The sequence below is a fragment of the Corticium candelabrum genome, chromosome 1 (genome assembly GCF_963422355.1).
Source record: "Corticium candelabrum chromosome 1, ooCorCand1.1, whole genome shotgun sequence".
NCBI classification, from domain to species: Eukaryota; Metazoa; Porifera; class Homoscleromorpha; order Homosclerophorida; family Plakinidae; genus Corticium; species Corticium candelabrum.
Genome location: NC_085085.1, coordinates 6642057 through 6668732, shown reverse-complemented (window position 1 = coordinate 6668732; position 26676 = coordinate 6642057). Strand labels below are relative to the sequence as shown.

Here is a 26676-nt window from a genome sequence, read left to right as displayed (position 1 = left end):
TGAGCACGTGAAGATGGTTAAACTATCATCTAACGAGTTACGAGTACTTCACCCAGAAGTTTTAAACGCAGCTCAAACAGTGATGTTACAGTCAACCAGCAAAGTTGTGAGGGATAATCTGGAAGCCTATGAAGAGCGATGGTTGGACCAGGTCAAACTAGTGAAATATGCTGTTGATAACATTGTGGACATTGACGACTTTTTAGCAGTTTCAGGTAATGATTTAGTTTCAAATGTTGTATGTGAATGTACACGTGGATGTGCGTGTGCACGTGTGCGTGCCTGCCTGCATGTGTGCATGCATGCCTGCTTGCCTGCATGTGTCCCCTGTGTCGATGTATTACTGGGCATGCATGGACATGGTTGTTTTAGTAGAGGTTTGTAGTAGCGATTGACATTATATGTCTAAATGACTGAATTTGCATTGTTATTTAGACATTCACGTCCTTGAGGATTTAAGGAAGTGTATGGTTGCAATACATGATGCAGATGTTAATAGTTTGGAACAGGCTTTGTCCAGTGTACAAGGCAGGATTGCTCGTATATGTGAAGTTGTGGTGGCTGAAATGCAACTGTATACTGATCCTAAGTACAGCCAATATACAAGCAATGTTCAGCAAGCCATATCAGACCTCCAAGAGTCAGGTGAGCAGGTTGAATTGTGCTAGGATAATATTCAGTCAACTCATCACCTGCCAGTTTTGTAGTAGTTGTTGGTCTTGGAATGACATGAAGGTTGTTAAGTTGTACCAAAGCATAGCCATGATTTGATTGCACCTCAATGGTGAAGTGTTATGTATGGAATGTGTAAGTAATGGGTGTGATTATTATGCCGATAGAGCTATAGGACAATGTTTGCAACAATGCCAACATTACACATGTAAAAATTTCCCCATAAAATATTTTTTCTAAGTAAAGCATGTTAAAACGACTGGTTTCTACCAGTAAAACGTGCCATAGTAAAACTAGAGTGAGTTCCGAGACTGAAAAGCTGTGATGCCGCAACAACAGAGTCAGATTAGAGTTCACTTCAGGGGCTGTCACACAGCAGCTGGCTTGCAAGTGCAGTAACACACACTAAAAGGACAACTTTGTACTTCTTCAGCTGTTCCTGGCTAGGTGCTGCATCTGGACTACCTCAATGTCAACAAACCAGAGGCAGTAGACGACAAGCATAGTAAGCAAACTCAACATGGTTGCTGCAGCGGATTGCTGCTTACACAAACACTTTGTCGTGAAGAGGGCTACCTTCAGTCGTCAATGGAGATCGAGCTACAGGTAAGCTCTACAGACTCCTTTAGCCAATGCAGCCTCTTCCTCCTTTGCAGGCTGTTGGAAAGTTGTTTCTGTGGTGTTCGAGACACGTGTCAAAAACTGTGGTTCGAACAGCTGTGATGCTCAACGTAAGTGTAAGATTTGACAGGTTTCAGGATATCAGCGGGATCGCGTATCAGCTGATCTCTCATCAGCAATCGGTGTTCCAATCCTCTCCACAAACAGAAATTTTTGCCATTGAGGTAAAAAACGACACGTAGAAGAGCGAGAGGATTGCTTGCTTCGATGACACCGTTTGTCCAAAGCTGTTCTTCCGTATGTTGCCTATTGGAGTCTACACTTCCTCGACAACAGTTGTCACAAACGTTTCGAATAGTCTAAAGTTTTTCTTTTTAAAAAAATTGACAGGGCGCCTTGCCGCACAATTCTTTGTAGGCCACAGAGAAGTCCATGAAGCGTCAATGGGGTGTAGTCTTCCCCGTTTGTAGATTGCACTTCAACAAGAAATTTTGAAATCCATTCTTTTAGTTTTGTTGTTCGTTCCCGTTTCCAGGATGTCTAACCTCCCAACATCTTGAGAGCACTGTCTATTTCGTTCTCCCATCGACTTGCTGAACAGTCTCTTTGCCCACTTGTTCGACCGATTGGTGTTGCTAGGGACGAACACCTCCTCAGCAATCACCAACTGGTCTTTGTTGATTGGCGCAGCAAAACGGCTAGGCTTTTCTTCAAGTAGGCCAGACTTGACGGGTTTGTTTGTCAGCATTGATATTTCACTCACTTTTTTGTGATTTCAACTTGGAAGATTTGGAGGGAAATCGAAGTCGTCGTCACTGTTTATTTCAGCACAGTACTACCAGGTGTGTTGCTTCAAATGGCAGTGAACTTGAACTGACAAATCGAAACGGGATATAAATCGGTTATCACATATCACTCAGGTAATATCGGATTTATCAGAGTCTCCACCCTCAAGTCTACTTGATAACTCCCTCGACTTCGCCTCAGGAATTATCTCGTAGCTCGCGTGTCTATCTGATAAATCCGATATCACCCTTGTGGCCATGTGAGAACCTATATTTGAACCTGTTCATGTCTTTGGATTGCTTGAAATTCTATTCCATCTGTCATAGCAGTGCTCAAACATAGTATGGTAAGGCAACCCGATAATAAAAAAATATTTGCAATCCTTGAAAATTGGGTCGGTCGCCGATCCAAAACATGAACTTTTTGGTGTGGCCGTAGTAGTGATTATCTTTGATATTTGTCTGCCATGTATCTGGACCTACGAGATACACCGTATTTCCGCACATTTAGCTGTATGGCGGTTTAAGTCGGGGATTACCAGGGTGCCGGTATACCCCGGAGCATGCCGGAGAAAGAGAGGTGATTTGACCAACCTCCCTATAGACTGGACCCATAAATCTATGCTGCATCTGTTCTTAGATATTGATTGCACTAAAATTAATAACACTAAAGATGTATACTTTTCATCTAGATGTAGTATATAATCAACCCTATAATGTTTGATTTCTCTGTCTTCATCCTCCTCTTCTTCATCGTCTTCCTCTCTTCCTTATCTGTCAACCCTGTGTGTTCTTCTGCTTGTTCAAACCTAATCATGTATGCACTGACAAGACACTCCACATTCTCTGGCGACTTTCGTTTTGTTTCCACCGAGCCCGTTGTACTTGCATAGTACCGCTAGCTTTTTCGATTGTGTATGATCTTTTGCCACACTGCGAAGATCCATTCTCGATACCTTCTGACTGTTCAACTTGTCTCTTTTCTAGCTGGCTTCGAGGGTAAGCTGCATTCTCTAGGTCAACGAATCGAATTATGACGTATGTGCAGTAGAATTACCACACACGTGTAGTTGCTCCCTCGCCATTATCGGCACTCCCTCGTGCTATATTGTTACCAGAGTCCGACAAGCAAGTTTCTGGTAATCCCCACTTGTACCAGCATGCAGATAAATGCGCGGAAGTACAGTAGTTGCATTGTATTATTTATTTATTATGCCCTGGTGTGCATGAGCAGCAGAGGTATACAGCAGTCTGCTCATATGTGTCTGTCTGTTACCTCTGTATCTACTGCATGATGGATTTTAACAACAAAAAAGGGCTTCTGCGAGTAAGAAGTGGTGTTTTCTTGGACTTAGTGGTGGGTTTGCAAGATAAAGCTTCATTCTTGAGTTATAGGTGATTTCTTCGTGCACATACACAACCCAATAAAAGTCATGACCAGTTGATTGTGCACCAAGGCATCTGCACCCTGGCGCTTTCATTTATTGTTATATTAGTGCATATAGTGTCTATTGTTGTGTGATATGAATATGTGCAGAGTCTGTTATCTTTGCAACTGAGTTTGTATTTGACCTTACCATACTTTGTTGGGTACATTATAGTTTAATGATTGATTAATTGATGTTCCTACAAAGTGTACAGTGTCTGGCTAATAAAGCTGTTTGATTATTTACTAATCAGCTCGTTATAATTTGCTTTGTACGATGCAACTTGATTTGCAGGCTTTGTTGTGATTAGATGTTCCACCTTTTGCATCGTTTATTGACAGTGTGCTGGACCAGCTGAATGAAAATTCTGCAGCTCTAGTTAGTGAACAAGAGTTTTTTGAAGTGGCATCTGCGGTAGCAATTATTGCATGATTACTAAATTAGTATTGAATAACAAAGTTATTGCAACAGGTTGGTAATGGCGTCAGACGAGTCAAAGACATTGTACAATCTGTCAGAGTGAGTACATACTGAATGATTGATTGTTTAAGATTGTTGCATGGAAAAATGTCTGTTTGCATTGTACTTCTACCTATATAGTGTTTCTTTTGTACTTGGTGTTGCTGGCATACAGTGTAGTGAGCCATGCTAACTACACTGACCCATTCTTATGTTTACACTGTGGAGCTGCATGTTGCATGACTGAGAAGAGAAGTAAAGTGCATGTTTTTGACTGACTGACTCATGCAGCACTTGATAATTTTGGTGTCCGTATAGGCTAGATGCTAACGACTATTTTTTCTTCGTGCTTTGTGTTGATGTGATCCAAGTGGAATCTCTGTTGCTAATGACTTCCCTTGTGTGGGTAGCAGTCTTTCAGCTAACTCTAGATCTGGACTCTTCTTGTTAATTGTATAGTGCAACGTTATATTTACCATTTTTAGCATGATTTCGGCTTGTAGTATACTTTATGGGTACAGAACATAATTAGATAGGTAGACAGGTTTAAGGCATTTGAATTAGTTTGCAACTTTGATTAATATGATACCAAGCATCATGATGTCATTTTGGGATGCTTGTCTACTGATGCTTGACATTTTGCAGTAATATTTCAAGACAGTTACATGCTGTATTCATGACATGCAGAAGGCTTTTCCCACAGTTGTGCTGTGAACGTGTTGATGATACACATTGATGAACAGCTGACCGTAATTAATAATCAGTGGTAGGCACATGCCAAAGTAAATGCAAGGATTTTATGTTTTAAGTGTGCAAAAGCATGGTTGAGTATATTCTCTGCAGAGACTGTTACTATTCTACAGATGCACATGTGTTTTGAGGCTTGCATGCAGAGGAGACTGTCTCATACATTATTGTGCTAAGAGGCCTCTTGTCTGCGTTTTTTGTTATTTGTTGGAAGTACTGTAGCACAGTTACGGGTGTAAACTTGTGTAAGTTTAGTCTGCGGATCAAGTGATGCATATCGATGTAAAGACTGCATCACTTTCGGTTACGTCTCGAAAATATTTGTGAGTTATAGTGATTTGTTTTAGAAAATGTCTCTCTAATTGTCTCAGCGTCCTGTAGCTGCCTTCGTTCTTGTTTTCTTGTGCTGTGTAGCTTGTAAGGAGGGCTTCCTGTGGGTTCAGTGATAGTACTAATGGAAGTGTAGTTTTTCTTGCCATTGAACATGAACATACTGAATATTGCCAGGCAAGTTTAGTTGGTGTGCAATGCAAAGATGATTGCATGTGATCTCATGGATACCAATACTAATAAGTATAAGCAACCTTGCAAGGATATAGATGTGGTTTGTCTACATGTGTACCACATCTGATACAAACTACATCTCTGGAAAAAATTATAAGACCAGATGCATTTTGACTACGTAAGTGGTTTGACAAATCAGATTGAGCAATAATGATTATCTATAATATTTAACCATTACATTTTTGATAATGAAATGCAGACAAAACAATAAAAATAGCGTTTTAGCAAAAGAAGTTACAGAGACATTACCTGGTCTGAAATTGTTTTACTAAGTATAACTACATGCTATGCAAAACCCACAATTTAAGTTTCATTTCTGTACTATATATGGAGTAACGTTAAATGCTATTTTTAACTAATACTACCATGCCGAAGAAGAAGCAATTGAGTTGTAAAACGAAGACAGCTATCCTGGTACTGCTGAAGGAAGGCTACAGCGAGCGACAAGTTGCTTCCAGACTCAAGATTTCCAAAACTGCTGTTCACCAGACAAAGGAGAAAAAGAAAACAACTGGAGCAACTGAAGTGCAACCAGGCCGTGGCAGAAAACGTCTCTCTAGTGCCAGGGAAGACCGCTACCTCATCCGAAAGTCTCTCTCTAATAGACGACTGACTTCAAGTGACCTCCAAAAAGAGTGGAAATCTGGGTGCAATGTCAACTGTTCAGCCAGAACTGTTCGCAACAGACTCCTTCAAGTAGGACTGAAGTCCCACAGAGCAAGAAAGAAGCCGTTCATTAATGAAAGACAAAGAAAGCAAAGACTCAAGTTTGCAAAAGACCACAAGGATTGGACTGTTGATGACTGGAGCAAAGTAATCTTTTCTGACGAATCCAATTTCCAGCTTTGTCCCACTCCAGGGCGTTTGATGGTTCGTAGAAGGTCAGGAGAAGCGTATAGACCAGAATGCCTTGCCCCAACTGTGAAACACGGCGGAGGATCGGTGATGATATGGGGTTGTTTTAGTAAGTCAGGAACTGGCAAAGTCCGACTCTGCGAAGGACGCATGAACCAAGCCAAGTACAGGGTTGTTCTCGAAGAAGACCTACTTCCATCAGCTCAGATGTTATACCCCAACTCTGATGACTGGATATTTCAACAAGACAATGCGCCATGCCACACAGCAAAGTCTGTAAAGTCATGGATGGAAGAAAAGAACATCAGGATCCTGACTTGGCCAGCTCAATCTCCAGATATTAACCCAATAGAAAACCTGTGGAATACCATGAAACGCAAAATGGAGAATCACAAACCTTCAAACAAAGCAGAGTTGTTTGATTTTCTACGCCTGGAGTGGGAAACGATCACTCAAGATGAATGTGAGAGGCTGGTGGAAAGCATCCCAAGTCGAATTCGGGCTGTGATTAAAAACAGGGGCTTTGCCACAAAATATTGAGTGTTTTTCGTACTTTTGTAGTTGCATATTGCTGTTAATGTTGGTTATTGTTATTTACTGCTTATTGTATGTTTATTTATTTAGTAAATCTTCTTCTAACAAATTGTCATGTAATTTGGTAGATTTTTGGTTGATACATTTTCAGATTAATATAAGCATATAAACAGGCATGTCTTACAGCATCTTAGTATATGAACCAAACTGTTATAAATGACAGTGATAGCCCTGGTATCAACAAAATGTGGTACATTTGTAACCCTAAACCCAAAATTTGAAGGGTGGTCTTATAATTTTTTCCAGAGATGTATATGTTAGCTATTACTGATGTTGTTAGAATTACACTGCACAAGTATTTTTGCTGTTTATTTGTATCAGCATTCTATAGAAGAATAATATACTGTGGATTTATGGAAATGAATTTATTGTTTTCGCACATATATTGCAATTTCCACTTGGGGATCATACGCAAGCACACATATATACACACTCTACTCGTAAAACTATATGACATACACAAAAAGACCAATACAACAACCTATCCTACATTCATACCACCCTACCCCTTAGATAGCTTGTTACATATTTGTAGTAGCTGGTTTGCTGCTAGGGTGATGCTGTTGCTAATGATCCTGATGCTGATATTGCTGCTGAAAATATTGAACCCGACTTTCCTCCACCACCACCACATATGTTGGATGACACACGAGAGGCAGAAGTGGAATGTAAAGCAGTTGCATGTTTGTACAGGAAGGTTGGTAGTAGAGTGTGGATTATCTGTTCTGTTGAGTAGTGAAGACTGAAAGAGGGGATGCAGTAACTGTAAGAAAGCCTACTAAAGCTGGGAGATCATTATTCCGGCGACAGAGTCGAGCATTTGTCCGGGAAGCTGAAAGAGAACTGAACCAGGTTTGATGATTGAGCTAAGTGTTTGAAATTGTAGATAGTTTGTAATGCTTGGAAAACTAAAGTCAGTAAGTCATTCAGGGGAATGAGTGGTGCAATGTTGTTTCCCCTTCCCTCCACACACATGCGCGCGTGCACACACACACACACACACGCACACACACACACACACACACACACACACACACACACACACACACGATGATGGATGTGGAAGTGTTTTTATGTGTGACTTAAAATGAAATGATGTATGTAACTGGGTCAGTTTGAGCTTGTAACTGTCAACACAATAGATGTACAGTATGATGTCACTCAACTGAACACGCCAGGTAACCAAACATGTCATTTAATTGAATTAGGGCTGTCTCTTATTCACCTTAACTCTGTGTGCAAAATCAGTTTATGAGCATGCACAACATGGTCTGCTGAATGTTTTTGTCTGCTCGTCTGTTCATGTCCTTGGCTTTCAGTCATGTAGAAGTGCAATAGAAAGGAATTTATGCAATTGCTTTCAGTTTTTATCTTTTAATTAATGAGTAGGCCCTGTACACCTGTATAATAGATATATTGGGGCAGTTGATTTTCAGTCTGTACAGACAGTTTGGTGCGAACGTCTGTGAGTTGAAGTCAGTTGCAATGAATGTTCAAAGTTATGAACAGTCCAGGGTCTCAAAATGTTTGGGTATGTGACATCGTGCTGTATGTGGTATTGTGGATAGCCATTAAATTCAATAGAATCATAGATGAAGTCTTTCAGTTAAGATTTCAAAAGGGCATAAAACCAAAATATGGGACCTGTGATGTTGAATTTGATGTTATAAGCTTAATTAAAGAAATTGATGGCATCAGTAACTTTTTGTAAGTTCTTATATCTGTCATCTCATTTTTGTGCATCACTCCAGGCTTTTGTTAGGTTCAGTCGTAGTCTTAGGTAGTCTTGCATAGCCAGACTCTTTCCGCCATGTCATACTTCCGGGCGAAAAAGGGTCTGGTAAACTTCCTTTGAAGTTGCTGTGTTGCCGTTTAGCCAAAAATCGGCTAACTAAATACCAGATTTGGTTTTTTAAATGTTTTACTAAAGACCAGATTGGTCTTCAAGCAGTTCTTAACACTTTACTAATGACCAGATTGGTCTGCACGCAGTGCAATCCTATCTAGGTTATCTTCTTTTGTTTCGTAGAGAACAACTCAAAGACTACTGTTAGAGTCTTTGCTGTTTGTCAAATCTGCTGACAAATGTATGTCTACAACAACCAACGCGATTGCGGGAACATTGACATCAACAGGCTTGAAGGCCGCTTTGGTAGTTATGATCAATCGACGTCTGACATATAGCTACACATTGCATGTGCGCTCGTGTCACAACATCGATTATGACTGTACTAGATCGAAGCCTGTCAGTGTTGTTGGCAACATTCCCACAATCGTGTTGGTTGCTGTAGACATGCACATTTCACAAACAGCAAAGACTCTAACTGTAGTTTTTAAGTTGTTCTCTACAAACCAAGAGAAGATAACAGATAGGATTGCATCGCATGCATACCAATCTGGTCTTTAGTGAAGCATTTAAAACCAAATCCGGTATTTAGTTAGCTGATTTTTGGCTATGCGGCTACACTGCGACTTCAAAGGCTGTTCACCAGACCCTTTATCGCCCAGAAGTATGACGCGGCGGAAAGGAAAGAATCTGGCTACACGAGGTTATCAGCTCCACTTCCTTATTTATATGACTCCAGTTTCACTCTGTGCCAGTGGGTGTGCCACATACATTTCATATTTGGTGACTGTAATGGGTACATTTCTTTATTCTATTCCGCCTCTTCTGAAAGACCCTTCCACCTCTTTCAGCGAAGCTGTCAGAAGAGAGGAAGAGTAAAACAGGTAGAAAGAAAGAAATCATTGGAAGATCTTGCAAATGATGTAGAAAAATTGCTATTTTTGCTCTCTGACCTAAATGATGTCTCTGACTTCCACAAGTATGGAGGGTATGATGATCCCCTACTGAAGAAAAAAGAAACGCAGCAGAGGCTTTTCAGTCTTCTTCTCTTCCAGCTCTTCTACTCCCTCATGGAAGAGGTGGAAGAATCGTCTGACACCTTTGACCATGCACTTCTCTGACACTTTTGTAAACAAATAAGAAACACAGGCACAAACTCTTTTAGGTTGCTGGAAGAGGTGAAAGAGAATAAAGAAATGTGCCCCAGTCATCGGCTTTACAGAATTTGCTGTGTCTGATATTTAATTCTGAAAAAACGGAGTCATTGTAGATTTTTTGATAAGTCTACTCAAAGTAGATGTATGGTCTGCAAAGAGTATAGGCAGTTCTGTCTTTAAGAGAGACAAATAATGGTTCTGGAAATCAGCTATGGTGGCATGCTATGTGCACTGGTTAGCTGTGACAAGTGTAACCACAAATGTTCTTACCTTGAAAACAACATGTTCTTAGTCCACAATTATACTAGTTGTATTTGTTACTGACTGTTACACACAAACAGCTAGAACTGTGCTGACAGTTATTTTTTCCTTTTCTAGGGTGAACTAACTCACTTGCCTCTCGAACAAAGACAGGAAATCCAAGCTTTAAAGGAGGAGAAGCAGCAGTTGGAGACTGAAGTGGAAAAATGGAATGACAACACGAATGAACTCATTGTGTTGGCCAAAGACATGGGCATGATGCTTGTTGAAATGTCAGATTTTACAAGGTCTTTTGGTATCTTTTCACTTGATATACTGGTTGATGGTGGCTTATTAACATTATGGTAGAGGAGCTGGTCCATTAAAGAGCACGATGGAGCTTATTGCAACGGCCAAAGAAATTGCTGATACAGCCAGTGCATGTGACAGTTTAGTGTCTTCTATTGCTGATCAGGTGAAGGAATTACCGAGTATCACAGTCTGCATGTGCCTGATGCAGTACATGTATCACATTATGTACATCTCCATCTAGTGAAATGGAATTTACTTGTGTGTGTGTGTGTGTGTGTGTGTGTGTGTGTGTGTGTGTGTGTGTGTGTGTGTGTGTGTGTGTGTGTGTGTGTGTTGGGTTACACTACTCCAGACTGTATTATCCTAATCTTCAACCACTTCTGTGCATACTTTACATGGTTTTCTAAGTGTTGTTTGTTGCCTTATTGATTGATGCAATGTGTTTACATAGTGCCCAGACATGCAATCAAAGAATGAGCTGCTGGCCAGCCTTGAGAGAATCAACTTCTACTCCCATCAAATCAACATCACCAGCAAGGTGAAAGAAGACATTGCAACTCTTACTGGAGACTCTTCCCAAGCTGTCAGTAATTGTTGTTCAAAATGATGCTAATGTAAGAGTGACTTCTGCCTTTGTCTTGCAGTCTGAGAATGCTATCACTCTTATAACAACTGCCAAGAACTTAATGAATGCTGTTGTAGCAACCGTGAAATCAGCATATGTTGCTTGGGCTAAGGTAAACATTCATGTTCATTACTTTTTGTGGCTGCTTGTGCTATTTTAATGAGTTACGTTCACTTTGTTATAAGTGTGACTACTGTATACTGCACCTATATATATATGAGTGTTATGAACCAGTGCACCTATAATTTGGGGTAGTAGTGGATGCGCTTGTTTATGATAGTTCATCGACCAAAGTCTAAGAGACGCCTAGAACTCAACTTTCATTGCCCCCATCTTGCAAGGAAGGTTTTTTGATGGTAAATGGTATTCAAAATAGTCACTAACAAAATTCAAAATGTTGCCACTCACGAAATTTGTCCGTTGTTGAAATAATAACTAAGTTCTGTATGTAAGAAAGCAAACAGAAGGACGTATAAGTCGAAGTAAGGCAATTGTATTCTTATAAACGGAACGTGCCAGTACTGTTAATCTATATGGTCTAGCGTGCTACATGGGCATAGTGTATGGATGCAGGGTAACGGATGCTTAGCGTGGCATAGAGACCATGGCTAAGTCTCTAGTTTGACGGTACCGCATGCATGCAGGGTAACAATAATAAAAATATTTTTAGTACTCCTCTGAATCGAAGTCAAACCTTATTGTTGCTTCTTCTGTCGCTCTATTACCACACAATTTGCTGCAATGAAAGGTATGTGCAAGCTAGTTCATAACAGTGACAGGTCACTGGTGCATTGAGCCGTGCTGCAATCGTGTCAACATTTACAGTTGCCAAGTTTCTGAAAGGAATTGCATGTCTATCCAAGTCCTCCGCTACAGCTGAGGTTGATTTCTTAGCTCTAGTTACTGCATCAAAGATGCTGACGCTGCTATACTGTAACACCTGTTGTTGCTGCCAGGACTGCTGTCATGTCATCAAGGACTTCGAGAAGTACATCCAGTAATGCGGCAAAGGGATTCACTGGTAGGTGTCTCTTTTGTGACAGAGGACCGCAGAGCAAAAAGGATATGAAAAGATCGTACGAAAATTTTGAGAAATTGTCCTACAGTAAGAATACTAAGGAACCTGGAGAAACGGTGCACAAGGCTGTTGAAATCAGAGGAGACGACAAGATTGCACTTCTCACTTGCACAGTGACCGACTTTGTTACTCGTGAAATTTGTTACTACCTGTAGTACCATGAAAGCTGTCGTTCTAATTACACACACAAGCACAAAGTGGATGCAATACTTTAGATTGACCCAGGTATATGTATGCACGTTTGGTAGCAGATATGATATCCGTGGTAATTTCCTTCTGGCTCGTCCACTGAATACATACTGAATTGTGTATCTCCTCTAAGTTTATGTTGGCAGAGTTCAGAAACATCGACCAGGTACCATGTAAACTCCATCAGTTCGATCATGACCAGGTGGATATGCATGGCCTTCTAGAGTCTAGGTACTGGTTGAATTACACATACATCGACTAGCACGTGCTTTCTTCACAGGAGGCTCTTCGAAAGCACAAGTCGCTGGTCGCCTCTACGTCCTTAGTGACCTACTTGCAGTGATGCAATAAGCAGTGCACGTTACGAAGAACATATCTACTGCAAATCTGAAATCAAAACTGCCATGTTCATTTGTACCAGCGTAATGTTCACATTCACACTAGAAAGTTGCTAGCAATACCCATGCATTCCAAACTAAACTCACAATGATGTTTGTCCATACCTTGCATAAATTTAACTAAAATTGTAGAAGTCAGAAATGTCTCTGACTCGAGGCATGATATATAGGATCGAGACGTGAGCTGTGACAACAACATTCTACAGTGCAGTCTGTTGGCAGCTTTCTGAATGACTGAATGTAGATTCTTCGTGCACATGTTTTCATATAGGTACACTAAAAATTGTAACTTTCTATACTAGTTTGAATTTTGATCATGCATGCTTACTAGCACAAGCAATGCGTGAAGCACTGACAGGTACCGTACAACTGGTTATCTCTGCCATCATGATATTTCTGTGAATACTGACAAGTAATCACAGAGCGCACAAATAAAATTTGCAAAAATTTAGGCCTATTCTTGGAGTCTCAGGCAGTCACTGCATGTTCCATGACTTGCACAGTACCTAGTTTGAAACGTGTTGCACATGTACTGCTGTGTGCGAGAAGGCCACTTGCAAACCAAACTGCGATGTATCCCACGTGGTTAGTCAGGAAAGCAATGAACAACAAGGCACAGATACCTGTAGATGGCAACCAAAATTAAAAGAAAGCAGTATAAATTTAATTCACATTAACTTTTGTCTCAATTCTCAAATCACACTATAGTCTACTGTAAGACCGCAGAAATAACCAGCTAGATAATTAGTATGTGAACATCAGTACACAAAAATGCATCGATTATTTTGCGGTAAACGGTTAAAGGGTTCAAACTTAACGCTAGAGATCGTTTAATAGTATGTGAGGTCAAGTAGTAGAAGAAACCTGTCGATAGAAACCCTGTGTCAATGTAACTGCAACCCACGTCTGGTTCACAGTTGCCCGTATGTTGGCATTAGACGCCGACTGGAAGACACTATTAGCTCTAGTTTAGTGATCTACATTCCATTCTGCTTATAGTATATACTTCTGGTCAATGTACAACTGCAAAATGCCACAGACATCTCTATCATCTGTGGGAGAGAGAAAAGCAATGTTGAGACCCGTATGCACGCACTGGACGCTCGAGACGATTAGATCGTTGTAATTATCAACAATGGACAGCTTTTGAAAGTGGCAACAAATCAAAATTACTTCGTCTAGCATTTGCTACTAAAAACCTTCCTTGCGAGATGGGGGTGTGAAACTTCACATTTCTCCTAGTCAACCGATGGACTGAGTTTTATTGGCCAGCTATATTGAAGTAGCAGAGTTGGTAGATGAGTGTTGGAAATCTAGAGACAGAGATGTTATAGCAAAGTCCTTTTGAGGGTGTGGTATCGTCGATTGTGGTCAACAACAGGAAACTTATTTGTTACGTACACATCAGCTTCTAGAGAAGGGTTCCATATCTAAAAAGACCACAGTTCCGTTGCCGTCAATGATAACGACAATGGTGATGAGGACGGGGACTCCAAGACCGATGGTACTGACAAAGACCTGATCACTTAGCGTTTATGACAGTTGTTTAGACAATAAGCTACACAGAGTAGTACGTTTCATAGTCTGAACATAATTCTAATCGATACAACGTTCAATCAGACGAATTTCAGTTGTTCATTTAGAGGCGCATGCGCTTTTTCATGCACGGTAATTCGGTACATACTGTAGTTTGATTCAGGTAAAGTACCCTAAATTTGTTGCTCCCTGGGCTGCTTTTAGTCCATCAGAAATACTAGACATTTAACATAGACTAGAGCAACGAGGCAGATGTCAAGTTGGCGTTCAGTAGCAGTTGCCATAAGAGACCAATGGACAATTTACATCGTCTGGATCCTCTGGGATGATTGTGAGAGATGATTTCTTTTGTGTTGGTATTAGATTGCACGAGTCTGTACGATCGAAGGTATTGGGGTGTTGGAGTGGATGGTTTCTTTGGGATAGAACGGGCTTGTTTCACTGGTGTGTGTTGGCTCAGACTTTGGCGACTTGTTCGATTTTCTTGAGTTGTAAATCCTGAAAGAATCTAGGTTAGTAGTTAAGGAAATGCCCCTTTATGGTCTACATTGCCAGCTTAATCTTATACTGTATAGGGCATTGGAAGGTTGTTGAATTCGGAATATTCTATTTGGTCTCTGATCATATGATCATGGTAGACTTTGAATGATGTCTCATTTTCGATAAGTCAGTCTCTCAAGAAGAATTACATAGTGCATTTCAACGATTCCATTGTATGTACTGTATTTATTGAAACTCATTTCTAATAAGACGTGCAACCGAATAGAGAGTCTAGCTAGAGTGTACATGGTGAACTCCTTATTAGACAAATGAGTCAATAATCAAGGAACAAACTATTTACGTTTCTCATGTGCTTTCTCCTGCCCTCAACTGCAGGAGCCGAAGTTGATAGATTTCTTAGCACAAAATAATGTTTTGTTAGAACATTCATCCAGATGGGATGGGGAGGACCAGCTTGCAAACAAATTAATATGTCCATTTTTGTGTGTGACACTGCTGCCCAGGTGGCCCAGCTGGTTGTACACAATATACACATGTCGGCATGTCAAGATTTGTTACAGTTTCTCTTGATTGTAACGATGTCACTAATGCAAACTTAGTAGGAAGCCTTTCCTGTAGATCATGCAAGACTAACACAAAGCAGTCTTATGAATTGAGATCAACCATTCCAGGGAATATACTTGACTGTAAACAGTGTAAGCTGCATGACACTTGTCTTGTTTATTGCAGATATCAAAATCAGCTGGAAGTGGCCAAGTAAGACATTCTGATTCAGTTCCAGTTGTTCAAATTATGGTAGTATACTTGTTTAGAGTACATCAACTCAGTGGCGTCTTCAGGCTCCTAGCAAAGTTCCTCTAGTTCGACTCGAATCACATCCACCTCACTATAATTCACAGTCTTCATATGGCACACTTGCTCCAGTCCGAGCACTAGACGACTTTCGTGGAAAATCACCGCCAGTGATGGAAGGTGATGAAGAGTTGCTCTAATGGATGATGAATATCCAGGTCTTTTAATTAGTGGTCAGTTTTTTATTATGGTGCTTCATGTGCAGTTGGTATAAGGATTATGCACTTGCGCTGGTTAATTTGGACAAGACCCCAGAGTTTAGTTTTATGGTTCCCATTTGATTCATAGCTATTTAGGTTGCTGTAGCTATGTACATTATTCAACTTAGTGATTAAAAAATTGAAAGGTTTGTTAGAACATTATGATATCCTGTCTTGCAATTGATGATATTAAAGGCAGCCAGCTGCTGTGATGCTATTGGATGGCACAAAGGGATGATCGTGTTGACTGTGGTTGTGCAAAAGTAGCTGGAGGGACATCAGGATATCGAACGATGTCAGCTCTTACAATTGTCTAGGAAACAAGCCACCTCAATTAGGTCATCACTTTATAATTATACCTGAAAATCAACAATGACAAGGCCCAAGCTTGAAATTATGCTACCAAGAGTACTTGCTACTGTTACAAGACCAAGAAACAGAAGGATAAGTAACAATAAGGGTAAGAACTATAGCTACGATAGTTTTAACATTGATTAGATAAGTAATGATCAACTGATTATTTTATCATGTTTCTACATTAATGACCCAGTTCAACTGATACCTATCAGGAAACAAATTGCTCTACATTTGATGGCTTTTGATTTGACAGCTAGCAGTCCTGATTGTTGCATGGTCACATTCACTTGAGAAACTACAGACCATGTTCACTTGAGAAACTATGGATCCTATCTTTTGCATTGCAAACCCTAGCTTGCATGCTGTGGTTGTCAGGTACTGTTATGACCTGCACAGTTGACAGAGAGGACAGACTCACGAAAATAGTGTAATCTTTTACTGTTTAATTTCCTGTTTTAGAACAGTGCAAAACTTGGATATAGCAGTTCTACTTTGGGGCTTAAATTTGGTTAGGCTGTAGCTTTGCATATGATCTAAACAGATTGTTTAGATTTAAATGAAGTAAGTGTGAAGATACGACTCCTATGATTAATTAAGTGAAAATACCATTGTTCAAGAACTGTGGTTCATTCAATTGTAACCAAGCAAATGGACAATTTTAGTAAGACATTGGAACACTGTTACATATTACAAATTTCATAGCTAGCCTTGAACTTCCAGATGAGATCTAATGTTTTGCATTCCCGACTTATCTGGAATTTTGAGACTGCAGATATTGGTACTCGATAGCTGCAGTAGATCTAACACCATCTCTGTTAAAAACCCTCCCTGATGATTTTGCAATTTTATTGCACTTGGGTGAAATTGACAGTACTAGAGTCTTGACCAAGATGTTCAGAGTCTTCGTTTGGAAACAAGCAACTTACCACCAAAGAAGTAGTTTTAGACCAAGCGGCAGTACGCATGCCTATTAAGCATTGCCTCGATCAAATTGCCACATTCAGGCTTTTCTTCTCAAATGAGGTTTCTTTGCATAACTGTAGCGTTGTACCAGAACCTCTTGTGCTGTTTTGCCCAGTTCCTGTATGACACGACAATGGTGGAGTTGTGTCATATGGGAGCCGGGACAACAACACAACAGGGTCTGGTACATGGCTACTTAATTGAACACCTTTGGTTTGAAGCCCATCTATGCTGTAAATCAAGTGCTTTAGCTGGCAGGTGAGTCAGCAGCACGCATGGGACAGACAGACATCTAAACTGGCAAAGTGCAAAATAATAACCTTTGAAGCACATGCACACTGTGAGTTAATCAGCTGTCAGCAAGCACAGGGCATTCTACTTAGCCTTATTGTCCTGTCTGTATATACACGTACATTTACATAACATATCTAACTAGACCTTAGAGAATCAATATTATTAAGATAGGTGTATGTAGGCAAGTTATTGACTGTTGCAGTCAATTTATTAATATCAAAACTCAGCTTACCGACTCCTGTTTGCTTTCTGATTTGTTGAGCTTAATTCCAAGTGCATCAGCAGCTACTCTCCTGAAGCACTGAGCTACTTGGTCACCGTTCTTAGCAGAAACAAAATGACTATGAAACAATAAATAGGATGTTAACGCCTGGACAGGTAGTTGGAGTACTAAATGGATGGGTACCTTGAGAATCCATTGTCTTGTGCAAACCTGTTGTGTTTGTCTGGTTTCACTTGCCTCTGGTGCTCCAGATCAACTATTGAAAAGCAAATATTTAGTAAAGATGTTGCCCGTGTCGAAAGAACAAGACCATTTAAGACCATCGTATTAAGAGAAAAGTGTGTGTGTGTGTGCGTGTGTGTGTGTGTGTGTGTGTGTGTGTGTGTGTGTGTGTGTGTGTGTGTGTGTTGGCAAGCAGCCTGTTTCTGTTTTCAGCCATGTCTCTGAGTGACTGTCTGTCTGTCTGTCTGTATGTCTGTCAACTCTGAAAACCATCCTGATATCCCAGCAGTTACACCACCACTGACTTAGAGATATCGATGGCTCATGCACTCACGTGAGGACACTCTACAACATGCAGGTTCTGTCGCCAGGGAGAGAACAGAAGAAAGGCAAGAAATAAGAGCAACGACACAACTACAGTCAAACTCATACAACATATACATATACATATACATACATACATACATATATATATATATATATATATATATATATATATATCAAGAAGAACTGTTTTAACTACAGGGACGACGGTCTCTAAAGCTATCCAGCATTTACTGCAACAACTTTCTTTTAGTTTTTGGCGGTATAATGCTAAACTGATTTTGGACAGACTAGCCATCTGTAATGTTGACAATGTTATGTGGGAGTATGTGTGATTTGTTTGCCCACTGTTAGTGGGTAAATATAAAAAATACATGTAAAAATATATATATCTTGGCCTTTGAACAATTGATTTTTGGGGTTCTAAGGCAGAATACTATGTAGCCAGAATATTCAAGAGTCACAGGACATCAATGGAAAGAACAACAAAGCAAATGTTTGAGATCGATAGTGTAAACAGCTGTCTTTTGCTATTCAATTATGTAACTCTCATCATGTTTTTCACATAAGTTAACAAGTTATCTAAGTGTAATTTCAATGATGACTTACATTATAAGACATCCAGCATTTTATTCATGGACTTGCGACTATTTTTGGGTAATGTTTATGGTTGTTACATGGTAAAGTCAAGTACGATTTATATGTTCAAATTGTAGCAGACAGGATGACTTCTGAACAGGTTATTGCAGTTCTTTGTCTGTTTGTTTGTGTGTCTCTTTCATATATTTTCATAAATGATTGATTTGCATAAACTTGGAAGAAAGATGAAGATGGCAACTTCTCCCATTTCAGGAAAAACCTTCAAAGCACGTCTGTCTGCTTATGGAATATGAGCATATTGCATGCTCATAACAACCCCTGGGGTCTCTATTTCACATTTCTTGAATTTTGAAAGAGCATTCATTTGGCACATTTTAATTAACATGCATTGACATTGGACATTAATGAATAATGCATCCTTTCATTTGTCTGCTGTTGCAGGTACTAATACGCTCTATTACAGTGTACATCAGCATGGCATATACTATTGCTTAATTAACACGTACTATCCACACCACATTCTGTTAATTGCTAGACTTCTTTTTCATTTTATTGAGTTTATACCTTTATTTGCAACGAGTGCAATTGAAGGCATTTTCTTCTGCCCTTCAAATGTCGTTCGAACAACTGCTACCCACTCCTCCAAGTTAGCAAAGCTGCCACTGTTAGTCACATCATAAACCAATAAGACACACTAGAGAAGAAAAAGCAGTTACATTGCAATTCAAAGACAGAAATTCATGGCTTACATCTGCTCCATATATATAAGAAGGCAGCATTTTTCCACCTATTGTCTGACCACCAATATCCCATACTTGCAGTGCACAGTTTATGTTTCCTGAGTTAAGACAAGACCACTTTAAAGTTAAACAGCAGTACTACAGCAATAATCCATTAAATGAAGTATCCAAACATTGAAGTCAGTTTATGAACATATACCATAGCGTACTGGTATTGTTGCAGATACACGTGTGCACGTACACACGTGTGTTGTGTGTGTGTGTGTGTGTGTGTGTGTGTGTGTGTGTGTGTGTGTGTGTGTGTGTGTGTGTGTGTGTGTGTGTGTGTGTGTGTGTGTGTGTGTGTGTGTGTGTGTGTGCAGTGTGTGTGTGTGTGTGTGTGTGTGTGTGTGTGTGTGTGTGTGTGTGTGTGTGTGTGTGTGTGTGTGTGGTGTGTATGTGTGTGTGTGTGTGTGTGTGTGTGTGTGTGTGTGTGTGTTTGTGTGTGTGACACAAGCTACCGACACCTCTACTCCTTATGACCACACATTTAAAATAAATAATATTTAATCATCCATCTTATTAATAAATATTATTTAAACTTTTTAAGAGTGTCTGAGCTATGCTTACAGCCGTTTCCTCTTCTAGTCTAAAACTTGCTACTTCAGCCAGTTTGCCTTGTCAATCTTTGAACATCACTTCAACAATCACAGTCTCGTGCCAGTTATCCGAACACTTTGGGACCTAATCCTGTTTATAACTTTGAATATTTTGGATAACCAGAAACCAACATTAACTCTCCTGGTGCACAACAGGTTTCCCTGGGCCTCCGAGGCTACTCATGCGCAGTCATTTAAACCAAATACATGATGTACACTGAACAATAATTGCATAACACACCCAAACTTGACTGCAATCTATAAGGTAATAATGAGAAAACCATATACCGGCTTGACCTTGCACATGCACATAACTAGGTTGACCTAAAAGCTTACTGTTGCACATGTGCATAATGGTTTACAGCATGTACATCTGGAGGGTGTACAAGGCACTTCGTTCGGTTAACTGACGTGGCATTCAGATAACTGGTGCTTAGATAACTCACACCCGACTGTAAACCATCAAGAGAACTCACACATATTGGCCTTGATTAAATTTTTGGGGTCTGTCCAAATGCAACTACAGCATAAATTTAATCACACCCATAAATTTTGAGAGCCTAGCCCACCAGCCCTTTTCCCACCTGCCATCACAGTCACTGCTAATTATTTCTTAGCTTGTTCTCTTCCAGGGTCGTACCATATCTCAAAGGGTATCCAGGGTGTGTGGAACCTACTTGGGCTGTGCTACCCGAACATCAACCACATTTGAATACTTTTGCTACATATCTGGTTGTTGTTGGCTGGTTTCCGTTCTTCTGTGAGTGTAAGCGCATATATTTATAATCAGTGCTATGAAGAGATTCGAGTGCATGGTAAGCCAATATCGGTTCAATGGCCTTACCATGATGGTGTACGAATGTTTACTACAAATGCAGCATAGATTGTCTCGTAGCCCATAATTTTTTATCTAATTCTTAAAAAATAGTTTCGCCCAATATTACATAAAAGAGCACTTATGACAATGAACTGTATGTTAACTACTGAAGTGCAATTAAGTTGCATATTTGTTAATTGTTATAAACAAAATTAACTCAACCATATAGACATACATACATACCTTACTGCTCCTAATGTTTTGAATTCAACTCTTTTACGAATTCTAATTTTTTTGAGGCTTCGATGTGCAATATTAGTCATTTTTTGATCTAATTATTTGTTTATTTATTCTTTCAAACTGATGCAATTCTCTGCACATTTCTAGTTGGCATCTTGAGCTGCACACTTCCGTCTAGTGGCCATTTTTGATGATAATTCATGCGTGCACGGGCAAAAACCAAAACCCCCAACAACCGACAATAATTTTTGAGACCAAAATAATATTATTTCTGTTATCCTATTATTTTTAAAAGCAAAATTTTAAAAAGATTGTTACTCAAAAAAAAACATTAAGAGCAGTAGGGCACATGCAAAGAACAATTAATTAGTACTTAACAGGGTACTGTACTGTACTCTTCATCTGTAAAAGTTAAACCATCTCGACATTGTTAAATAATAAAAAAGTTTTATGAAGGCTTTGAAAGTGTTGTCCATAGAAATTTGTAGCATAGATTGAATCATGGTTTAGGCAAAATGGAAAATGGAAAATGGATAAGGAGTTGCCGTTAGATGGTCACACCCCAGGCGGTTTAGGCATGCGACTATGTATGACAATTTGATACAAATAATATACATTATAACTGGAGACCTCAATATCTACCAAACAAGTGTCCTTGTGGAGAAAGTATAAAGTCAATCATGCTTTGTTGTGCCCTACAGGAGGCTTTCCTTTCATTCGTCATAACGAATCGAGAGACATGATGGGTGACCTCCTAAGCAAAGTATGCAACAATATTCAAATTGAACCCACTTTACAACCTCTATCAGGTGGGATCCTGCCACTGCAGACTAACTGCCGAGATAGTGGAGCTCGTCTTGACATATCGGCAAAGGCCTTCTGGGGTGACAGATTTCAAAAACTTTTTTCGACGTTCGAGTTTTCAACTCTAGTGCAGCATCTGCCAGATACAGTAGCATTGAAGCCAATAACAAGAAAAATGAACTTGAAAAACAAAAATATGAAGAACGAATTCGACTGATAGAGCATGCATCATTAGTATTCTCATGCACAGGAGGATGCTGTAAGCTTACAAACACCTTTTTGAAACATCTTGCATCAATGTTGGCTGAAAACCTTCATTTCACATACACTACGACAATCAACTGGCTACGATGCAGAACCTGCTATGCACTTATTAGATTTGCTGTCATGTGCTTGTGAGGATGCAGAACAAAGAGAAGAGTTTACAAATATGAAGGAGGCATCAAGCAAGCTGTGGCCACTGCCTAGCTCACTAACTCATTAGTAACTTTCTTTGCTAACAAACAGCTAGTTTTCTCAAAGATTCTTTGGTTACTTGTTAGTACCTTATTGCACATATAGTAGATGTTACTAGCACAAACACTCTAGTTTTAGTGCTTAGTGTTTCATTGCAAATTTAGCAGTATGGACGTAGTGCAAATCTATTCTAATATGTTGTTTGAACAATATACTCTTGAGTTTCTGTTGCTGTTAGTGAATTGAGTCACACTATACACTAATGTAGTTGGAAACCCGCTAAAGGACACGCCCCTGTTTACTATTAATTAAATAAATAAAATCAAATTTGTTTCTCATCATTTGAATACTCGTCTTTAGTTAAAAGCTACGAAACTAAAACACGTTTGACTGTACATGTATACCTGGCAGTTCAATTCTCTTCAGAAAGAAATCGAGACCAACCGTCTGATTATAAGTCCTACTAAATTCAAACTGTGCGTAGCGAGTAGCCAATGACGTCTAGAACACCAAGAGGATGAGTTAGATGAACGCATGCTGTTTGGCATCTGAGGGGCTCCCTCACTCTATAGTATACACTTGCCTTTCCTGCTGTGCCATCTCCCAGAATCACAATCTTCAGCTGGCGATCAGTAGCGCTTCGCTCGTCATCTGAATCCACCATCATACAAACAGGAACCGCCCATTTACGTAGTTGCCGTGACAACATTCCTCGTAAACCCAGTGCTGCATTTGTGTGATCAGTGATTTCAAATCTGCAGTTGCAGTTTTGAATTTTGCGTGGTTTTCTTATCTAAAAGTTTGAGCTAGCTGTACTCTAGAAAGACTGGAATCTGCTGTAAATGTCAGGAAATCTTCTAATGAAATGTACATATGTTTACAAGTTTGACATTCACATAGGCGACAGGAGAACGTGCACATGCACTGTAGTTGGACAAGATATTAAAATTCAGTTAGGAGCTGTTCTCTATGGTTTGGGATCTCGAGGCTACGCCTAAATTCATGCGCGCGTTAGCTTTAGTGCAGTGGCGGGGCGATGTGTTTGAGAGACTGCCGTCATGTCAGACAGATGGTTTTCGTTTGCCGAACAGTATGGACTTCAGTGCGTTCCACTGAAAAGGCCAGGTGATGGCCGTCTACTGAGCCGTCCTGTTAACAGCGAGAAAACAGTTCCATTCTGTCTGCAACTGAAGGCTCTCGAAGGAATAGTTCTGCCAAAATATGTGGTAACTATTGAATTCGAATAATCATTAATGGGTGTGTTGTCAGAATTATGTTGCACCGTTTTCGTTCGAGATCCACATTCTGTTAATAGGTTCTCAAGGTCTACGGATGACGTTTGACTTGTTTAGAGCTAGTCATCTGGACTTTTGATTTAATTAGTATGTCTTGAGATCTGGTCAACTTACAGCAGTGATAACTTGAGTAGAACAAATCAACTAACAATGGCAATACTTTAGGATGGTATTCGAATAGGTTGTTTGGAAACAATACTGTTTTGCATTGCTGCGATAGTACAGTACAGTAATGAAATTTTGCGTTGTGCAAGTTTGATTGCTTAACATCTTAGGCTCTTACTGGTGATGACTGAATTTATCTGAAATACGATCAATCCTTTTGATCTCTGACTCATGTTGAGTTACAGGCAAGAATTAATTAAAAAGACAGTGAACCTAGGATAGAATGACGCAAAAACTGCGCCATTAAATCTGTTATTAATTAAACTCAAAGTGCTTTACATTAAATTACTAACACATTTAACCAACTCTGTAATTACCCTGCACACATGCACAAGGATACAGTGGTATTTTATTTGTGTGTTTGTCTTCCTGTCACTACAAGAATCAACAGATCTCGAAATGTAGGAATCGCTGCAAGTTGTAAGCATCAACAAACTGTTCAAAACTGGCTTTTCTTGCTTGACATTTAGCCCACGAGCTCTACAAGCTGTAGATTATCACCTATTAACTGCACGTTGACTTTTGGTGTTGTTGCGCATGCTTACACTGTACACATTTACAGCTACATTGCAATGGTAGTGCATGCAGATATGTGCCATAGAGGGCTCTTGTTTTTTGTGTTTTGTTTCTGATAATTTTTTTGTCTGGCACCTCTAGTGTCTTCTTCATTTGGAAAGAGAATCATCTTTTGCTAACTGTTTTTTCCTTTTTCATTGACAACAATTGTCCAGGAATGTCTAGTAGGGGGAATGCGACTGTACATGAATCTTGATGTGTGCAATGCACGTGACCTATCTATGGTACCAAGTCAGCATAGCCTAATTTCTTATTGTACCTATCAATGGGAAAGGGTCTGATTGTGTGAGACTAGTTGCTATGTTTGAAGGAATATATTAAGTACAGCACAACAATATATTTGTTCAATTAAAAGTAAGTTAGCACACATAGAACTATGGCATTTTCACTTTGTGCAATAAGCGACTCTGTTGAAACATCAGAGTTTTCAAACCCATAGTCATTAAATTTGAGGTTTACTGTAAGTCACATGTGCTTGACATTGTCTAGTTGATGGAAACAATAGCAATGCTTTGAAAGAGCTGATAAAGAGAGTGTAAATTGTCTGTAGACTATCACTACTTTGAATAGAAGTTTGTGCGGTGTAATGTTTTGTTTATATGCCATCGTGTTGGCTTACAGTTAGGACTTTCTCAATAATTGTGTGAGTACAAGACTGAAAGTGGAGTCTTTAAAAGTTATTATGTGTGAATCTTATTAACCAATTCATGTTTCAGCTAATAGTAGACCGATGTGCTTCTCGTTGTTGCATAGTCACATTCGACTGAAGTTGACATTTTGTTTGTGTAGCTCGATATGTTTCATTTTACATGAATTCATTATTGTAAATTAGGCAGTAGCTGAACAATAGTATACTGTATCATGTGTTGTGGCAAGGACTCGCAATGTTGTTGTTCATAATCCTTTGATAAGGTTTGATGTCAGTAAGTTTAGAAATTGTACTTTCCATTAATATCCATAATCAGAGAGGGTGGTGGTCTTTATATGTATAATAGAAACGTTGTACAGTGCAGAGGTAATGTAGTATAACTCAATATACATAGTAAACTGTTTATGAATATTGGATTTTTGTTATGTACTGTACAATATATCGATCATGTGATGCAGTGTCAGGAACTTCATTCACCCATGTTTGTGTGTAGTCTGGTGAGACCGTTCAGTTGAAGGTAAATGCCACCCTTTATCACAGCAAAAGCAGACAGTTTTTTGGCAGAACATGGAGTAGTCATCTCTTACTGAGAAAAGCAACAGCAAATCGAAAAGATTCTATTAACATTAATCAGGTACTATGTTTCCAATGGTTTTTTTGTTGAATTTTGCTGTAGTTGTGATATCTGAGATTACACTGAAGCCAATATTGTATTGTTGTATGCTACAGGACTTCTCATTTCTGTTCTGTTTATGGTGGTGTCAATTTTGTAGCTAGATAATAGAAGAGATTTGCTACTAGCCACTAAATTGGTGTTGTTATGTGTTATCACTACCAGAAGAATAAGGTGTTGGTCATTGAAACATTACTGTTTGCCATCGTGCTTATTGATCGTCAAATACTGTTGGCTTATGGCATCATCTTCCATGTGTTGGTAGGCTTGCTCCAAGTTGAGCCTGGTAAATCGTTTAACACCCACTAAAGTAGCGAATAAATTTTGAGCATTTGGTGTGGGGTACTCAATATTTTCCAAATATATTAACCAAAGTAGCTTGCTTGTGTTCTCAATCTAACTCAAAGTTATTGTTGTTTTCAGAATGTGTATTTTCATTCTTCAAACACAGATCCAAGTACAATGATAGTTCTGGAACTTGGTAAAATTTTAACGCAAAAAGGGTGCACGTATTGTACCAGTTGAGAGTATTTGATAGTTTGTAGTTGGTGATTGGGTATTCATTCTTGCAGTGGCAATTCATGGTACAGTGAAGGAGCTGTCGTGTGGTTGGACATATCTTGCTCCATTTGGGAATGTGAATCTGTTGAAAGATACAACAGCTAAAGCCTCATCTCAAACAGCGAGGCAATGAAAATGCTAACCAATAGAATTATAATGTATGGTTATGTTGTTTGGTATTGTAGGCTTGATGTGTACCAGGGATCGCCTAGGTTGCTATTCTATGTTGACAACGTTCCTTCAGGTGTATTTGTCTGACTGTTTTATATATTCATTTTTGTATTGCTAGTCATTTACCCATTTGTCTGTCTATTTGTGCATCAGTTGTATCTGCCATTGATTTAACTGTTTGTGGTTTGTGTTTGTCTGTTTATTTGTCTGACTTTTGCTGAGTCAGTGATGGTTGTAGGACTTTGGAAAC

General features: G+C 39.5%; 3 protein-coding genes across 3 annotated transcripts in view; 2 read left to right on the top strand and 1 right to left on the bottom strand.

The window, feature by feature from the left end:
• LOC134177721 (catenin alpha-like) overlaps positions 1-15820 on the top strand; it is a 24952-nt gene extending 9132 nt beyond the window's left edge. The window contains exons 10-21 of the mRNA XM_062644501.1: positions 1-215; positions 436-645; positions 3816-3919; positions 3977-4024; positions 7278-7392; positions 7461-7576; positions 10106-10275; positions 10337-10442; positions 10731-10862; positions 10924-11016; positions 15336-15362; positions 15419-15820. The exon at positions 1-215 is cut by the window's left edge and continues 35 nt beyond it. Coding sequence (XP_062500485.1) covers positions 1-215; positions 436-645; positions 3816-3919; positions 3977-4024; positions 7278-7392; positions 7461-7576; positions 10106-10275; positions 10337-10442; positions 10731-10862; positions 10924-11016; positions 15336-15362; positions 15419-15598 — 1516 coding nt within the window. The 3' untranslated portion in view covers positions 15599-15820. The remainder of the gene's footprint in view (positions 216-435; positions 646-3815; positions 3920-3976; positions 4025-7277; positions 7393-7460; positions 7577-10105; positions 10276-10336; positions 10443-10730; positions 10863-10923; positions 11017-15335; positions 15363-15418) is intronic.
• A 14-nt stretch (positions 15821-15834) lies between these two features.
• Positions 15835-23025, bottom strand: LOC134177741 (ras-related protein Rab-28-like). The gene is made up of 7 exons (XM_062644520.1): positions 22920-23025; positions 22741-22837; positions 19391-19479; positions 19206-19335; positions 17679-17751; positions 17505-17613; positions 15835-15971 (listed from the first exon to the last, which is right to left on the bottom strand). Exons 1-7 carry the CDS (start codon positions 23001-23003, stop codon positions 15873-15875), a joined length of 681 nt encoding a protein of 226 aa, XP_062500504.1. The 5' UTR covers positions 23004-23025; the 3' UTR covers positions 15835-15872.
• Positions 23026-23358: 333 nt separating this feature from the next.
• Positions 23359-26513, top strand: LOC134188194 (nephrocystin-4-like). The gene is made up of 5 exons (XM_062656423.1): positions 23359-23562; positions 25515-25655; positions 26118-26175; positions 26267-26381; positions 26441-26513. Exons 1-5 carry the CDS (start codon positions 23395-23397, stop codon positions 26511-26513), a joined length of 555 nt encoding a protein of 184 aa, XP_062512407.1. The 5' UTR covers positions 23359-23394.
• The last annotated feature ends 163 nt before the right edge of the window (positions 26514-26676 follow it).

Excerpts from the sequence above, each read along its gene's own strand:
- LOC134177741 (XM_062644520.1), bottom strand. The coding sequence starts at position 23,003 with ATGATGGTGGATTCAGATGACGAGCGAAGCGCTACTGATCGCCAGCTG. Across the intron at positions 19,480-22,740 it reads GAAGAGAATTGAACTGCCAG|GAAACATAAACTGTGCACTG; the intron begins GTATACATGTAC and ends GTCTTAACTCAG. Across the intron at positions 19,336-19,390 it reads CTTATATATATGGAGCAGAT|TGTGTCTTATTGGTTTATGA; the intron begins GTAAGCCATGAA and ends TTTCTTCTCTAG.
- LOC134188194 (XM_062656423.1), top strand. The coding sequence starts at position 23,395 with ATGTCAGACAGATGGTTTTCGTTTGCCGAACAGTATGGACTTCAGTGC. Across the intron at positions 25,656-26,117 it reads ATTCTATTAACATTAATCAG|AATGTGTATTTTCATTCTTC; the intron begins GTACTATGTTTC and ends TGTTGTTTTCAG. Across the intron at positions 26,382-26,440 it reads GCCTCATCTCAAACAGCGAG|GCTTGATGTGTACCAGGGAT; the intron begins GCAATGAAAATG and ends TTGGTATTGTAG.